The sequence below is a fragment of the Capra hircus genome, chromosome 1 (assembly GCF_001704415.2).
Source record: "Capra hircus breed San Clemente chromosome 1, ASM170441v1, whole genome shotgun sequence".
Classification (NCBI taxonomy): Eukaryota; Metazoa; Chordata; class Mammalia; order Artiodactyla; family Bovidae; genus Capra; species Capra hircus.
In genome coordinates this window covers 71,285,938-71,300,849 of record NC_030808.1, presented here as the reverse complement: position 1 = coordinate 71,300,849, position 14,912 = coordinate 71,285,938, and the positions used below count along the sequence as shown (strand labels likewise).

Sequence of the window (14,912 nt, the reverse complement as noted above, 5' to 3'; positions counted from 1 at the left end):
ATTTAAAATATTGTCAGGAATTTACTTTAGGTCTCTAAAATCCTAAATATTGAATATCTGAGCTTTAGTTGCTTTGTAGTAACTTAGATCTCAGCAAAGAACATTTTCTGCCTCACTGTAAAAGGTAATGTGATCTTTTTATAGAAAGTTTTTAAATTTCTAAAATGTAGAATACTAGGACTTTGGATAATTCAATAGGCAAAATGGCTGAAAACAACTAATAATGCTACATAAAGTATAATGAACATTAATTAAAAGCGTTGGAGCGACTTCCCTGGCTGTCTAGTGACCAAGACTCCGCACTGCCAGTGCAGGGGCCTGGGTTCAATCCCTGTTCAGGAAACTAGATCCGACAAACAGCAACTGAGAGTTCACATGCCGGAACAAATATTGAAGATCTCATGTGCTTCAACTAAGATCTGGTGTGGCCAAATAAATAAATAAATATTTTTTAAAAAGCATCAGATCACTGCACTGCCAAGACAATAAGGAATTATCAAACAAAAAGTGAAGGGAAACTGGGAACTCAGAGAGCTAAAGAATCACAGAAGTCACTTTTGAAAAAGTTCAGTGAGGTACTATCTTACAAGAGTCGGTTGTTAAACCTTCAGAAATTTTGCAAACTAGTTGTTAAACAGTGATTATTAAAAATAAAATTATACAAGTGTACAAATAAATTATATTTAAAAGATTAAAAAGTTAAAGGTTACAAAACTTTAAAAATAAGTGATAAAACTCATCATTTCCTAATAGTTTTCTAGGATAGCCACTAATATGATCCTATGGGGATAAAGAGAACATACAAAATAAGATAACTGAAGCACCCAGAACTTCCTCCTCCTCACTCCCAGAAAAAAATTAGAATGGCAAAATCAGATGAAAAGATATCCCTATGTGCCCCAAACTACACACAAGAATAAACAAGCTGTCAACAGCTGTAAGACCCTGTGATAGTGATATCAGCATCTGTACAAGGAGAAGTGATAGAAGCCTGAGAGTCAGTCTGTACTTATTAAAAAATGCAGTTGATTAATTTGAGAACAGCATCTGAAGCTATAAGGGTTTTTGCACAGTCTGTATGTGAGTGCAAGGTATCTCAGTAAGGTGTGAAGGAGCTGGATCTGTCTGAGCCCCTTGGTACAGTTAACAGCTATAGCTCCATTTTAGTTAAATGCCTCTCACTAAGGGAGAACTTCTGGAAGGTCCAGATGAATGGGAGGAAAGAACAGTACCCAGAAATCTCACAGTGTATGAGATATATCTTTGAACACTTGACAGAAACAGCAAAAAGGAGTTCTAGAGCTGTGAAGATTGAAAACTTGAAAAATCCTGACCCAATACTCTTTATCTTTAATTGAAAGTTCAAGAAAACTAATTACATAAAAATGAACAACATAAAAGGATCAAGATTGAATCCAATGGAAACCTATTTGAAAAATGAATATAAGGATCAGAATAATGTCTCTACAGTGAAAGTATGCCAGAAAGACATGCCCAGAAAACAAATGAAAGGTATAACCTAATATTGCAAAACAAGTTAAAGAAAACTGATGATGATGTGGAAGAAAAATGTAAATGAGTTAATAGAACTCAAATTATTAGAAATAAAGAAGCATTTTATTTCAAAAATTAATTTTAGGAGTGCAATAGTTATTTAAAGCAAGTAGGTAAAAAACAGGAAATTTTTAAAAATAAAAATTAAAGAATTCTTTCCTTTCCACATCCTGATCAATTTTGTATTAAAACCATTGTATGTGAAGAATAGCAAGGTAGTTAGGTGCATTGCAAGACCAGGAAGGTAGGGGACAGCTATGGTAACCCAATAGGACTGACCCCTGATGAGGGCAGAAGCTGTCCTGGTGTAAGAGGTGGGAGCCTGAGCAAAATGGGATGGTTACACATTGGACTGGTCTGAATCCAGTCTGGAAAGTAGATGGTACTAGAGACAGAAGACTAGTTACATAAAGATATTGATCAAATGAATATGTATTTTAAGGGTATTGTTATCTGTAACTTTCACTGTTTGAGAAGAGAGTTACAGAAAAGGGGAAAAATATATACCATATAATACTAAAATTTGAAAAATTAGTATGAAGATATTGTTTTCCATTTATGCAAATATAAACATTATAAATGTATATCTATTTTACATACATATATTGTAATTCTCTAGCTCAGTCCACTGAAAAGGTCTGGGCTCAGTGCTACCCCAATAGCAGTCAGCACACCTAAGACTCAGATCTTGGTTTCTAAATACTCAGTTCAGTTCAGTTCAGTCACTCAGTCATATCCGACTCTTTGTGACCCCATGAATCACAGCATGCCAGGCCTCCCTATCCGTCACCAACTGCCAGAGTCTGCCCAAACCCATGTCCATTGAGTCAGTGATGCCATCCAACCACCTCATCTCTGTTGTCCCCTTCTCCTGCCCTCAATCTTTCCCAGCATCAGGGTCTTTTAAATGAGTCAGCTCTTCGCATCAGGTGGCCAAAATATTGGAGTTTCCGCCTAAACATCAGTCCTTCCAATGAACACCTAGGACTGATCTCCTTTAGGATGGACTTGTTGGACCTCCTTGCAGTCTAAGGGACTCTCAAGAGTCTTCTCCAAAACCACAGTTCAAAAGCATCAATTCTTCAGCACTCAGCTTTCTTTATAGTCCAACTATCACATCCATAAATGACTACTGGAAAAACCATAGCCTTGACTAGACGGACCTTTGTTGACAAAGCAATATCTCTGCTTTTTAATACGCTGTCTAGGTTGGTCATAACTTTCCTTCCAAGGAGTAAGCGTCTTTTAATTTCGTGGCTGCAGTCACCATCTGCAGTGATTTTGGAGCCCAAAAAAATAAAGTTAGCCGTATTTCCACTGTTTCCCCATCTATTTACCATTCCCATCTAAATTGCCAAGGCTGTTTGGATAAATACCTTGTTTCAAGAGTTGGGCAGGGAAAGTATTAGATTATCCTGTAGTATTTTATGCCAGAAAGCATGGTGCTCCAGGAATGATGGGAGGCATGTCAAAAGGGTACATAATCCAGTTCAAAAGGCCAGTTCAGTTCAGCTCAGTTCAGTCGCTCAGTCATGTCCAACTCTTTGTGACCCCATGAATTGCAGGACGCCAGGCCTCTGTGTCCATCACCATCTCCCAGAGTTCACTCAGACTCACGTCCATCGAGTCAGTGATGCCATCCAGCCATCTCATCCTCGGTCGTCCCCTTCTCCTCCTGCCTCCAATCCCTCCCAGCATCAGAGTCTTTTCCAATGAGTCAACTCTTCACATGAGGTGTCCGAAGTACTGGAGTATCAGCTTTAGCATCAGTCCTTCCAAAGAAATCCCAGGGTTGATCTCCTTCAGAATGGACTGGTTGGATCTCCTTGCAGTCCAAGGGACTCTCAAGAGTCTTCTCCAACACCACAGTTCAAAAGCATCAATTCTTCAGCGCTCAGCCTTCTTCACAGTCCAACTTTCACATCGATACATGACCACAGGAAAAACCATAGCCTTGACTAGATGGACCTTAGTCGGCAAAGTAGGGAACAATTGGAGCATCAAATTGATGATAATAATACCTGATAGTAATCCACTGAATGAACTAGGAAATAATGAGTCTTTACTAATACAAATAAATAAGTTAATTGAAAGTGTGATGAGAATGGAGAAGTGTGCATAGTTTCAATAACTTATTATTTGCAACTGAAAAAATAATAATAATTTTGCAGTAAAGAAACCTGGCAGACACAAGCTTCATGAAGTGCTGAAAGTTAATAGCATCAGTAATAGGACAAATCAAAAATGTATACCACCTGGCAGGGTGCATTGGAAGAAACATACATCTCTTCTGTAACATTCTTGCCAAAGTTGCAGGACTCATCATGTGAGAACATCAACAAATCTAAAGAGAAGTTCTACAAAACAATTGACCTGTAGTTTTCAGCAGTAGTAAGATTGCAAAGTCAAGGAGATTTGAGGAACTGCTCTCTCTGGAGGGGATGTTTTAAAATACAAGTTTAAATGCCTATATACTCTCATAAGACAACTCATGGTTTCAAACTTGATCAATTTGCTCTTAATGATATTATTGAGGAAACTTAAATGGAATGTGAGCATGATGTAGTAATGTATTAATGTTGCTTTCTTAATTTTGATGGTTTTGTAATTGTATTAAAAAACATCTTTATTTATAGGAAATACACACTGAGAATTCAAGAGTGATGTGACATCACAGTAGCAAGTTACTCTCAAATGGTTCAGGAAAAACAGTTTGTGATTACTTCAATCTGGAAAAATATATTAATCTTTTAAAAAATAATAATGGATTTGAGAGTGACAGATACAGAACGTTGGCAGAGGATATTCAACATACATATAATAGGAATCTCATAGGAAAAAAACAGTACAACTAAACAAATAATAAAAATGTATAAACAGGAAAACTTTCTAAAATTAAAAAAAGAAATTAAAACTGTGTATCAAAAGGTTTGTCCAGGTACCTAGTTCAGTTCAGTTCAGTTGCTCAGTCGTGTCTGACTCTTTGCAACCCCATGAATCGCAGCACGCCAGGCCTCCCTGTCCATCACCAACTCCCGGAGTTCACTCAGACTCACGTCTATCGAGTCCGTAATGCCATCCAGCCATCTCATCCTGGGTCGTCCCCTTCTCCTCCTGCCCAGCATCAGAGTCTTTTCCAATGAGTCAACTCTTCGCATGAGGTGGCCAAAGTACTGGAGTTTCAGCTTCAGCATCATTCCTTCCAAAGAAATCCCAGGGCTGATCTCCTTCAGAATGGACTGGTTGGATCTCCTTGCAGTCCAAGGGACTCTCAAGAGTCTTCTCCAACACCACAGCTCAAAAGCATCAATTCTTCGGCGCTCAGCCTTCTTCACAGTCCAACTCTCACATCCATACATGACCACTGGAAAAACCATAGCCTTGACTAGACAGACCTTAGTCGGCAAAGTAATGTCTCTGCTTTTGAATATGCCATCTAGGTTGGTCATAACTTTTCTTCCAAGGAATAAGCGTCTTTTAATTTCATGGCTGCAATCACCGTCTGCAGTGATTTTGGAGCCCCCCAAAATAAAGTCTGACACTGTTTCCACTGTTTCCCATCTATTTCCCATGAAGTGATGGGGACCAGATGCCATGATCTTCGTTTTCTGAATGTTGAGCCTTAAGCCAACTTTTTCACTCTCTACTTTCAAGGTGATAACAATCACCGAGAAATATTCTAATAAAATTATTGAAATTAAAAGAAAAATATTTTGGTGAAATTGCAGGCCCTCAAAACATGTTTTTTAAAAAAAGGAAAATGTTGTCATCAGAACTTCATCAGCAGTGGTTTATAGGAGACATTGCAGTCAATATACTTAAGAATCAGAGAAAGAAACTGAAACAGACGAGCTTGAAATATAAAGGCTGCAATCAAATATATTAGTGAAGAATTAGGGTTCACATAACCCTTCCTGAGAAGACAGAACAAACTTCAAACACCCAAAATGATGGTAGAGATATTGATATAAAGACTGGTATTAGTAATTAAGATAGTTAATAAGGAAAAGAATGTATAATACGAAAAAACTGTATGCTGTGACAATTTGGAGAAGTTGCAGTTATCAGAAAGTGGGGGTAGAATTGTTAATATTGATAATAATAACATAGAATAAACTTTCTGATTGCTTTGAAGTTATTAACATAAACGGATAATGTTTCAAATCAGATTCGGGGAGATTTCTCATAGTAGGGGCCAAAATCCAAACAAAGGGTTATTGTTAGAATAAAGATTCCTAATTTTATGTTTATATTTTTACTTTTATAAATATATAAATTTTATGTAGATATATTTTATTACATGTATATAAATGTTTTATAAACATGTTTAGTAAAATACAAATTTTATATAAATACTTTATATATTATATTTAAATAATATATATGATCCCTTGTTTAGGAATCTAGCGTGTGTATATGTATATATATATAAACATAGAAAGGCTTGTCCGTGTGTGTGTATATATTCATGAACAAATAAAATAGACTGCACAGTGAGACTGTGTTCTAGTTACTGTTACTTCATAACTACCCCTAAAGCTCAGTGGATTAAGATAGCAATCATTTTATGGATTCAGTAGATTAGGAATTCAGCCAGAATTTTGGCTTGGATGGTCCTTGTAGCATAGACTGAAGTCACTTAATGGGAGTCAGCAGATGGATAAGCTACTTCGGAAGCTCCAATATGGTTTCACTCCCCTTTTCTTGTGACTTTTGGTACCAGCTAAAGGTTTAGGCTCAGAGCACTATTGCATGACCTCTACAGAGTGGTGCTTGGACTTCCTACATGATCCCTGGCTTCCTCCAGATCAAGCACCCCATGAGAACCAGGAAAAAGTTCCACGGACTCTTCTGATCTAACCTGGAAAGTCACATATGATCATTTCTACCATATTCACTTGCTTACAGTTGAGTCATAAGACCAGCCCAAATTGAAGAAGGGGATTAGACTTCACCTCTTGATGGGGAAATGGCAAGGTCACATAGTACAAGACCATATGGAATGTGAGGCATCCTTGGAATATATAATCTGCTTCAGGCTATTTATATAAAAGGCATATTTATAAATATATTCATATATATTCAATATATAAACATAGAATAGTATGACTAGAACTGGAGTTCACACACACAACTTCAATCATATCAAAAGTTAATTCACCTTAATTGTTTAAAGAAAACAATTTTCAGATTTGATAGTAAAGCAAAATCTAACCCTATACAGTATCTTGTTGTAACAGAGACAGAGGTTAGAAATAAAAGAACCATGTAGCTATAAAAAAAAAAAAAAAGGAGGGACATCTGTATATGGTGTGGAGCATTCTTACTATTATTGCAGTAAGACCACTGCTATACTTATTACTGAATAAAATAAGCAAGGTGGAGAGATGTGTATGTTATATTAAAGAAGGAAGAGCAATAAATGTGTGTGTACATATATACATAATTACAAAATATGTATAAAATATACATTTACTAAAATAATATAGAATAAGTATAAACATATTTGTGTGAACATATAGTTTTACTTATATTATTTTAAATGGAAGATTAAACCTTTTAAATGGAAGATTACCCTACAGAATAGGGTAGGGAGAAAGGGATATCCTTGTTTAATATTCTTGTTTTATAGATTTGACTTTGGGACTATTTTACCTATCTATAAAAAAAAATGAAAAGTTTGCAAAGTAACCCTAAAAAGTGAAGTTGAAAATAAAAATGAATAAGTGAACCTTGATTTATATCAATCTGGCAGCATTCACACCTAGGAAGGAATATTCCAAGTGATTTTAAAATGGTGCTCAAGTGTATATTTCTAACAGAATATTAAGAGATTAAGTAAAAACCTAATGGTACTAATTTTTAATTAGAAGAGCCAGTATAAACTCAAGATTCACTTCATATTTTTAACCTATGTCTTCATTCGTCAATGTGTGTCTTAGCTGTGTCTTCACAGCCTAAAGATTTGCCGTGAGTTGATATTTGTTGAATTGTCAGGGATTCATTTTTTATTAATCAGTCTAATTTTTATACTTTAAATTTTCTATTATGGTTTTAAAGAACAATAAAAGAATATATATTATTGTGAACATTTAAATATTTTTGAGTTTTTGATGAATTGCTGCTTCAGTTGGCTTCCCCAGTGACTCAGCAGGTAAGGGATAATCCACCTGCAGGAGACATAGGTTTGATCTCTGGGTCAGGGAGATCCCCTGGAGAAGGAGATGGCAAACCACTCCAGTATTCTTGCCTGAAAAATCCTATGGACAGACAAGCCTGACAGGCTACAATTAATTAGTCTTGGTATCCAGCAAATAAATTTGGTGACTGTGGTAAAACGAAGAGTAACGCAGCAGTAATCATATTTACTTTTTGTCTTCTTAAACTACACACACCCCAGACACATAACTTGCTTTTGTTATGAGACTGGTTTTATAAGAAAATCTGATGGTATCTGACCTGTCTGTTAGACAGTTGGTTATTACAAATAGAGAAAAAGATATAAATGGGTATAATCATGTAATTGCACTATTTTTTAAGTGATTATAAACTTGTTATTAATAGTTTTGGTAGTTTTTAATGTATGGAATAATTTAAAATCATCTTCAAAATCATATTTGTTTTTTTATAAAAAATATCTTAAATAATATATTTATTCCTTCAGATTGCTTTTTGTGTGTTATTTTGCTGTTCTGAAAATTTATAAATTACAAAATGAGTTGAAGTAAAGTTAATTTCATTAGCTTCTAAGGCATATTTTCCCCATATTACTGACCCTGCCCACATTGTATAATTTGAAAATATAATTAGCTGATGTCTTCACAGGGAAAAAGTCAGTAAACAGAGTGTCTAGTGTAAATTATTTTAGACTTCTTTTTTTAGTATAGAAATTAAATAAATCCTACTTTTTAAAATTTACAGTTAAATTCAACAGTAAAGTAAGATTAATACTGCTATTTGATGCATGGAGATTATCTTTTAATTTATTAAATGTGATATGAACTCTAAAATAGTATGCTGAAAATACTGTTATCAGCCAGTTCTAATTTATGGTACATTTAGAAGATTGTTAAGTTTTAAAATTTACATATTGGGCAAAATCTTGTATAGATTACTCTGTTAAGAGTCTGACCACATTTACTCAATTATAAGACAGCTTACATATTTAATACTTTACCTTTAAGTAATTTTTTAGGATATAAAATATGAATTTACTTTTCTTTTTTCTTCTATCAGAATACAGTCGTTTTGAAGCCAAAATACATGACTTACGGGAGCAGATGATGAATAGTAGCATTAGTTCAGGTTCAGGTTCTCTTCGAACTAGCCAGAAGCGATCCCTCTATGTCAGGTAAACTTTTTTAAATTTCTAGTTATAGCAGTCTTCATTTATGCATGCAAGTTCTTTCAGGATTTTCACTATGACTTAGTTTTCACTATAGAAAAGTATATTGCAAGGAAAATGCAGTATTGAAAACCAAGGAAATGTTTTTTATGATTGATTTCTTGACAGTATGTCTTTTAGGAATAGTATGTCTTTGGGATATTATTATAATTTTATTAATGAAAGTTATATAACATCTTGAATAATAGTAGTATGATAAAGACAGAAAAAATACAAAAGGACTAGAAATTTTTTTAAGTTGTCATGACATATCACCCAATAGTTTTCTTTTCCAGTATCTTTTTTATAATAAAATATTCTTTCTTTGAGTAACATTTAGTTACTGTGGTAATTTCTACCAGTCCTTACGTGTTCACTGCTGTAATTTGTCTCTGCCTACCTGGGTAGCGTGCACTTCTAATTTGTGAGCATTTCTAGGTCTTATGGAGTAAATCTCCTTCGGTTATTTTGTTTCAATCCCTCTCTTCAGATTCGCCATTTAGAGCTTCCTCTACTCTAAATTTATCATCATTCAAAACCATGTTAAACTGTGTCTTCTCCTGCTGTCATCTCTCTTTTGTATTTATCTTTTGTTGTTGTTGTTATTGTCATTTTAGTGAGTTTTAGGATGGAAAGAAAATGCAAGCATTACTTGAGAGATTTTCTAGGTTCAGTTGCAGACCACAATACAGTGAATATCACAATAAAGGAAGTCATGAATGTTTTGGTTCCCCAGTGCATATAAAACTTGTATTTACACTGTTCTGTAGTCTATAAATGTACAATAGCATTATGGCTCTTAAAAAATATAATCTCAATTTTAAAATATTGCTTAAAAAAATGCTAATTGTCAGTGAGCCTTGAGCAATTTTAATTTTTTTTTTTTTTTCTGATGGAAGGTCCTGCCTCTGTGTTGATGATTGCTGACTGATCAGGGAGGTGGTTGCTAAAGGTTTGAGGTGGCTGTGGCAATTTCTTAAAATAAGACAGTGGTAGAATTTGCCAAATTGATCAACACTCTTCCTTTCATGAACAGTTTCTCTGGAGCATGTAATGTTGCTTGATAGTATTTTAACCACAGTCAACTTTTTTCAAAATTACAGTCAATTCTCTCAAATTCTGCTGCTGCTTTATCAAGTAAGTTGATGCAATATTTCCATACCTTGTCATTTCAATAAGCTTCACTGCATCTTCACCAGGAGTGGATTCTACCTCAAGAAAACACTTTCTTTGCTCATCCACAAGCATCCTCATCTTTTGAGTTTAAACATCTTTCCAAGTTTTATCATAGGATTGCAGCAGTTCAGTCACATCTTCTGGCTCCACATCTCATTCTAGTTCTCTTTCTGTTTCTAACTTCCTCTGCTGAAGTCTTAAACCCTTCAAAGTCATCCATGAAGATTGGAATCAATTTCCTGCAAACTCCTATTAATATTGACATTTTGACCTCTTCCCATGAATCAACAGTGTTCTTAATGGCATCTAAAGTCAAAATTACTCCTTGATCCATGGGCTACAGAATGGAAGTTGTCCCAGCATAACATTCATTTCATTGTACATCTCCATCAAAACTCTCGGGTGACCAAGTACATTGTCAGTTAGTAGTAACATTTTGAAAGAAATCTTTTTTGAGCAGTAGGTCTTGACAGTATGCTTAAAATATTCAGTAAACCATGTTGTAAACAAATGTGCTGTCGTCGAGGCTTTGTTATTTCAATTCTAGAGCACAGGCAGAAGGCACTGTAGATTTAACATAGTTCTTAAAGACCCTTGGATTTTCAGAAGGGTAAATGAGCATTGGTTTAACTTAAACTCACAGCTGCATTAAGCCCTGACAAGAGAGTCGGCCTGCCCTTTGAAGTTTTGAACCCAGACATTGACTTCTCTGTAGCTATGAAAGTTCTAGATGGCATCTTCTTCCAATATAAGGCTATTTTGTCCACATTGAAAGTCTGTTGTTTAGTGTAACAACCTTCATTACTTATCCTAGCTAGATCTTCTGGATAATTTGTTGCAACTTTTACGTCAGTACCTGCTGCTTTACCTTGCACTTCTATGTTAGAGGGATGGTTTCTTTCATGAAACCTTAGAAACCAAACTTCAAACTTTTGCAGCTTGCACATTTCCCTCAGCCTTCACAAAATTGAAGAGTTTGGGCCTTGCTCTGAGTTACATTTTGGCTTAAAGGAATGTTATGGCTGATTTGATCTTCTATCTAGACCTTTAAAATTTTCTCAGTATCAGCAATAAGGCTTTTTCACTTTCTTATTATTCTTCTGTGTACTCAAGTAGAACCTTCATTTTTTTTCAGCTTGGCTTACTAATGCAAGAAGCCTAGCTTTTGGCCTATCTTAGCTTTCAACATCCCTTCTTCACTAAGCATAACTGTTTTTTCTGATTTAAAGTGAGAGGCCTGTGACTCTTCCTTTTACATGAATACTTAAGAGGCCATTGTCGGGCTATTCAGTGGCCCATTTTCAATATTGTCGTGTTTCGGAGTAGGGAGGCCCAAGGAGAAGGGAGAGAGGTGGGGAAAAGGGCCAATTGGTGGATCATTCAGAACACAGACATTTATCAAGTTACCATCTTATAAAAGCATGGTTTGTGATACCCCAGAATGATTACAATAGTAAAATTAAGGATCATTGATCACCATAATAAATATATTAATGAAAAAGTTTGAAGTACTGGAAGAATTACCAAAATGTTACACAGAGACACAAAGTGAGCCAATGTCAGAAAAATGACACCAATAGTCATGCCAAACCAACAGAGAGCCTTCCATTTGTGGGGGAGAAAAAACATACACAATATCTGCCAAGTGAAATAAAGTGAAATACAATAAAATGAGGCATGCCTGTAGACACATGTAGCCAATCTGCCATAATTAACCAGAAGTCTTATTGTTCTTGTTGGTAAATATATTTTTAATTTCAAATGTAAGAATGAAGTTAAGGCTACAATAGACTATGTACAGTATGGTGCTTTTTTATAAAGATCTGAAACAAGTAAAATCATATATAAATACATAGTCATCCATATGTGTGTGATAAAATCAAACCAACAGCAAAAAAGGGTAAAGAGCAAGAAAATAATAAACTCTGTATTCAGAATAGTGGCTGTACTGTAATTAGCACTTAACTCAATCTGAGGAAAGCAGGATCGAGGAGAAAAATACATAGGTGAATGTGAGTCACTGATAAAAGTTTTGTGTAGAAACCTTTAGGTTGGATAGTAGATTAACAAGTGTTCATTATATTCTTATGATTAATAACCCACATAAGTATTCCATGAGTACTTCCCTTTTTTTATGAATCAAAGTACGAAAAGGCAAAGTTTAAATTTTAACATAGGGAGTAGAACCTGTGAGTTTCTCCATTGTTTATCAGTAATATAGTTGTATTGCTTCAAAAGTTTAATTTATGATAATAAAAATGTTAAGGTATAGTTTTCCCTTTTCTGAATGTCTTGTGGCATTTGTTCTACCTCTTAAGCTACTCTGTTATCTTGTATTCTATTTGTATCTTCATAATCTTTGTCATCTTTACCTTTTTAAATAAATATTTAGTAAATGCCTGACTATATCAAGCCTTTGTTTTTTGATGTTAACTCTATTTTGCCAGTAGAAAGATGCTTCCTCAGTATTCAGAATTTATTGAAGTAATGACTTTAGCATTTATATAATTTATAATCTTAATTTTTACAGTAGAATTCTATACTTTTAGAATTCTTTCTTCAAATAAAATCCAGTGCGTTGTATATGTTTTAATATATGTTAAAGTAAACCTTCCCACTTTTGATTCACCTATTTCCTTTACACTGTTAGCCACTGAAAAGACTTGAAAGAACACATTTGAAGAGCATTAACTAGTTCATTCATTTAGCTGTCAATTAATTTCACCCCTCTTCAGTTTTACTTCAAGAGACAGCTTCTTAAAAGTTGAGTAGCATGAAAAGAAATATGATTTGTATCCTAATTTCCCATTGCCAAATTAAAACAAAAGAATCAATAAATTATATTTTAAATGTAGTTGCTGGGATCCTTCCTCTACTCTTAAGAGAAGTTTTTTGAGTATAAGAATTTTAATTTCTTTAAATATTGTACACTAATTAAGTAGTAGGACATTATTTTCTTATTATCAAATTTTAAAATATTCCTAACATTTTGAAATTATTATGTTAAATTAATACAGTATTTTTTCCAAAACAGTTGGCAATTGTTAAGTCATCATATAGTCATGTGTAATTAGTTTTCATATTTGTTATTGACTCTGAAAACCCTATTACTTCTGGTTTTATGAACAAATGAAAGAAATACTTACCTGGGAAAATAATCACTCTGTTCTTCTAGCCTTGAAGTCCACAAATGATGAATCAGATCAGTCAGGAAATTTGTTTTCCCAAGTGTGTCTAGTCAAAGAGGAGAGTCTCTAATATTTACTTTATTAATTTAGAGCAACTCACCAGATTTGTCTTCATTTTAGAATTCAGTATAGTTTGCTATTGGATTGTACTAAAAGTATGTTTTTTTATTTTCTCACACAATATAAATTTCTCATACACTATTGAGAGAATAGTATGTCTGTCACCATTACAAGTTAATTTTGCTATTTCTTTTTACTCTCATTGTCGTCTTGTATATAACACAAAATTGAGCTTGGCATTGTTTTGCCTACTGTGGTACATTGTTTCGTTATCTACCTAAATTATATATATACTTTTAGGATTTGTTTATTTAATATTGATAATATCATTATAAGAAATGCAGACTTTTTTCTTCTTAATCTAGGGCCCTCTTTGATTATGACAAGACTAAAGACAGTGGCCTTCCTAGTCAGGGATTGAACTTCAAATTTGGAGATATCCTCCATGTTATTAATGCTTCTGATGATGAATGGTGGCAAGCCAGACAGGTTACACCAGATGGCGAAAGTGATGAAGTTGGGGTGATTCCCAGTAAACGCAGGTAAATATAAGTCTGTTAGAGTCTTACCACTTGAAAATTGGGCACCGTGAATAATTGCTGGGATTTTTTAAAATTTCTTTTACTGAAGTGATGATTTTATGCTTGGTGTTTTATATTGTGTTTCACAGCCATTTAATTTTATTCACCTTGTATTGTAACTGGGCTTCCCTGATAGCATATTTGGTAAATCCACCAGTAATGCAGGAGACCCCGGTTCGATTCCTGTGTCAGGAAGATCCGCTGGAGAAGAAATAGGCTACCCACTCCAGTATTTTGGGACTTCCCTTGTGGCTCAGGTGATAAAGAATGCACCTGCAGTGTGGGAGACCTGGGTTTGATCCCTGTGTTGGGAAGATCCCCTGGAGAAGGGAAAGGCTACCTATTCCAATATTCTGGCCTGGAGAATCCAATGGACTGTAGAGTCCATGGGGTCACAAAGAGTCAGACACAACTAAGTGACTTTCACTTCCTTTCACTTTATATTTTAACCAATGATATAGTAAGAGAATATGAAGCCCCCAAATAGAAATTTCTCTAAAGTTCCTACTAGTTGTTAAAAACAAAGTAAGTATATTTTAAGTGCCTGTGCCACAGATCTATACCAGTAGAGAAAGAATTAAAAACCTCTATAATTTTCCCATGTGGTGATTTGATTTCAGTCGCTAAGTCATTCCAACTCTTGCAGCCCCATGGACAATAGCCTGCCAAGCTCCTCTGTCCAGGGGATTTTCCTGACCCAGGAATCAAACCCAGGTCTCCTGCTTTGCAGGCAGATTCTTTACTGACTGAGCTATGAGTTTTCCCTTGTAGGTGGTGTTAAAACTCAAATTTTCAGGGGTTTTGATTGTGTGAATTGCCTCTTCTAGATAAAAAAGATAAAGCATTTTAAATGCAAAATTTTAGAAATATCTAAAATTTTCTTTTAGATATTTTAAATTTTTAGAAATGTTTATTTCTTTTAGATATCATCTCTTTTTCTTGTTTAATTTAGAATCATCTGTGCATTCA

At 34.6% G+C, this 14,912-nt stretch overlaps 1 protein-coding gene across 9 annotated transcripts in view; it reads left to right on the top strand.

Moving 5' to 3' along the window:
• The window catches only part of DLG1 (discs large MAGUK scaffold protein 1), a 266,358-nt gene that overhangs the window by 212,890 nt on the left and 38,556 nt on the right, over positions 1-14,912 (top strand). For all 9 annotated transcript variants that reach the window (XM_013963634.2, XM_013963625.2, XM_013963629.2 and 6 more), the window contains 2 exons: positions 8,791-8,905; positions 13,728-13,904. In XM_013963634.2, the coding sequence (XP_013819088.1) occupies positions 8,791-8,905; positions 13,728-13,904 (292 nt within the window). The remainder of the gene's footprint in view (positions 1-8,790; positions 8,906-13,727; positions 13,905-14,912) is intronic.